Source organism: Mesoplodon bidens (genome assembly GCF_964165515.1).
Source record: "Mesoplodon bidens genome assembly, chromosome: 18".
Classification (NCBI taxonomy): Eukaryota; Metazoa; Chordata; class Mammalia; order Artiodactyla; family Ziphiidae; genus Mesoplodon; species Mesoplodon bidens.
Window position 1 is genome coordinate 48,087,551 of NC_138175.1, and position 2,714 is coordinate 48,090,264.

Below are 2,714 nucleotides of genomic sequence, written 5' to 3' on the forward strand. Positions count from 1 at the left end.
CTGAAAATGCAATGCATAAATCAATAAATATAATTTGCCAACTTTTGTGAAGAAATGGAAAAAAAAAACCCACCCAGATTTGTATTTGCTTTTGTATACATAGGGAAACTGAAAAGACAGTAGAGGTACAGTGGTTACAGATGGGAATTGTGGTAGGTACTGGGTGGGCGGGGGGAAAGGTATAGAAGACTTTTCATTGCACACTTTATATTTTGGGGGCTTATAGATTATTTACCAAAAAGGTATTAAAAATTGAATGAAAAAAATCCAGAAATTTCTGATAGTCTTGAATACATAATTTATCATGTAATATATACAGTATTTACTTTGCCTTTCATTTGAAATGCCTCAGAAAACACAAAATCAATCCTACACTATGGGCTCTATTGGCAGTTTTTCTTCATCAAGTCTCAATTATATAAAACCATTCTTCACTTTCGTGAAGCAATTTTAAAAGACATTTCCACAATGCAGGGAAAACAATCCGGATCAATCACAAACTCAAAGGACGTTAGAGGAGTCATAACGGTTTTTATTTTTTTCTATTTCTTTTCTGATGGTTTTTCTTGATAAGCTTCCTTTTCTTTTTCAACTGTGCCTTGCCTTATTCTCAAATACTTTGACTTTTTAAAAGCAAGTTACAGGATTGGTATGACTGTACTGAACGCAGAGGTTCTTGAAGTAGTTTCATCACTAAACTATTCTCTACCGATAAACTTATCACAACCAAGTTCTTCTATCAGAGGATTGATAATTTCAGATGCAGTCAGAGTTATACTAAATGTTAAAATATCAAAATCCATCCTCTGAGGATTCCGCTGATATTCGGCATCAAACGCTGCTTCCCTTGCTCTGCAGGCTTCCACAAATCTCCTGCGGCGTCCTTCAAGCTCCTGAATTCTGCCGGGAGCAATCGGGTAGTGTTCCAGATAGTGGCGGAGGAGCTGCTGATAATTAATTCCTAAAACGCCAAGTGGGTGACGGAGGCGGAGATTCGGCAACGCAGCCTGGCCTGGGCTGTTCCCGGGCCTGGACCGGCGTCTGCCCTCAGGACCCTCTTCCTCTGCTGGCTCCGCCAACAATCGGGCAACCTCTGCAATCCGGGCTTCCCTGGCCGCCGCCGTCGGACCTTCCCTGGCATCCGCCACTGGACCTTCCCTGGCCGCCGCCATCGGACGGTCCCTGGCCTCCACAGGCCGCGCTGGGGCCGGCTCCCGCCTCCCGCCGCCTACCTCCGCCTGCGGGACGTCGCCGTTGTCATTCGCCGCGCCCTTCGGTGGGACACTGCTGTCTGCGGGCAGCTCGGACATCCCGGACCGCGGGGTCAGCTCGGCCGCTCTCAGGAAAGCTGGAATAACGGTACAACGCGATCAGCGGTGTGCACCTAAACGCGCGTGCGTGAGCGCTGTGCATACGGGTCAACGCTGTGGGCAAACCCACGTGCACGAGCGTAGGGCCTGCGGCTGAACCTAAGAGCACTGCTCATGAGTCATCCCCACGCGCCTGCGATCTTCCAGGTGCCACCTAGCGGCCGGAGGAGCCAACAAACACACCTGAAACCTTCCCCTGTTACCCAGAATGTCTAAGGGCGGAGTCGAGCCTTGTTTTACATTTCAACCAGTTTAATGTTTACAAGGAAAGTCTCACAAGACCGCTTCCTGTTGGCTTTCCCAAGATTACATCCTAGGATGCCTCTTCCTAACTTTCTTGTTCTCTAGTGATTATAATGCCACCTCTATTATATACCCAGATAGTTTAGACTCATGGGTTATTTTGGGGGTATTTTTCTATTTATTCATTTGCCTATCTTCACCCATACCAATCCTCTTAATTACTAAAACTTTGTAATAACGTTCCCTTGTTATTTAAAAAAATTGCTTTGGCTATTCTTGGACATTTATTTTTTTTTCTAAATCTTTTTCATACAATATAACATGCAGGAAAAAATATACAAAATATAAATATACGGCTGAATGATTTATCGCAACGTGAACGTCCATGTAACCACCACTTGGGTCAAGGAATTGAATATTTCTAGTATCCCTGAATCCTTTCCCCCTTCTTATCACTATTGTCTCCTTTCTACCCAGAGGTAACTACTATACTGGTATGTATGGTAATCATTTCTTTGCTTTTCTTTATGTTTTACTACCTAGGGGTGCATTCTGATACTGTAGTTTAATTTTGCTTGTTTTTTTGAATTTTACATACTCTTGTGTCTCGTTTCTTTCCCACAACATTATTTTTATGAGATTCACCTATGTTTTTCATTGTGGTTATAAATACTTCATTTTCTTTTCTTTTTTTAAACATCTTTATTGGAGTATAATTGCTTTACAATCGTGTGTTAGTTTCTGCTTTATAACAAAGTGAATCAGCTATACATATACATATACATATATCCCCATACCTCCTCCCTCTTGCGTCTCCCTCCCACCCTCCCTATCCCACCCCTCTAGGTGACTTAATTTTCTTGATAGTTACATATCCATTACCATTATTTTTATGTGTTCCATATTACAACATTCATCTTAAATACTGACTCTCCAATTAACTTTTTCTTTATTCTAATTAACGTGAGAAACATCATATAAGGAAATTCCGCCTTTGATTTTGCTAGTGATGACCCCCATGGTGGTGCCATGATTCATGGGCATCAGTAAATAAGTTTAGTGACTCGTTCTCTGCCCTGTCAGGAGTAGCTATTCTGAGGC

At 42.6% G+C, this 2,714-nt stretch overlaps 1 protein-coding gene across 1 annotated transcript; it reads right to left on the bottom strand.

Moving 5' to 3' along the window:
* Positions 1-289: 289 nt before the first annotated feature.
* Positions 290-1,543, bottom strand: LOC308606228 (EP300-interacting inhibitor of differentiation 2-like). The gene has a single exon (XM_081216845.1). The coding sequence runs from the start codon at positions 1,308-1,310 to the stop codon at positions 699-701; it is 612 nt and encodes a 203-aa protein (XP_081072971.1). The 5' UTR covers positions 1,311-1,543; the 3' UTR covers positions 290-698.
* Positions 1,544-2,714: the final 1,171 nt, after the last annotated feature.

Excerpts from the sequence above, each read along its gene's own strand:
- LOC308606228 (XM_081216845.1), bottom strand. The coding sequence starts at position 1,310 with ATGTCCGAGCTGCCCGCAGACAGCAGTGTCCCACCGAAGGGCGCGGCG.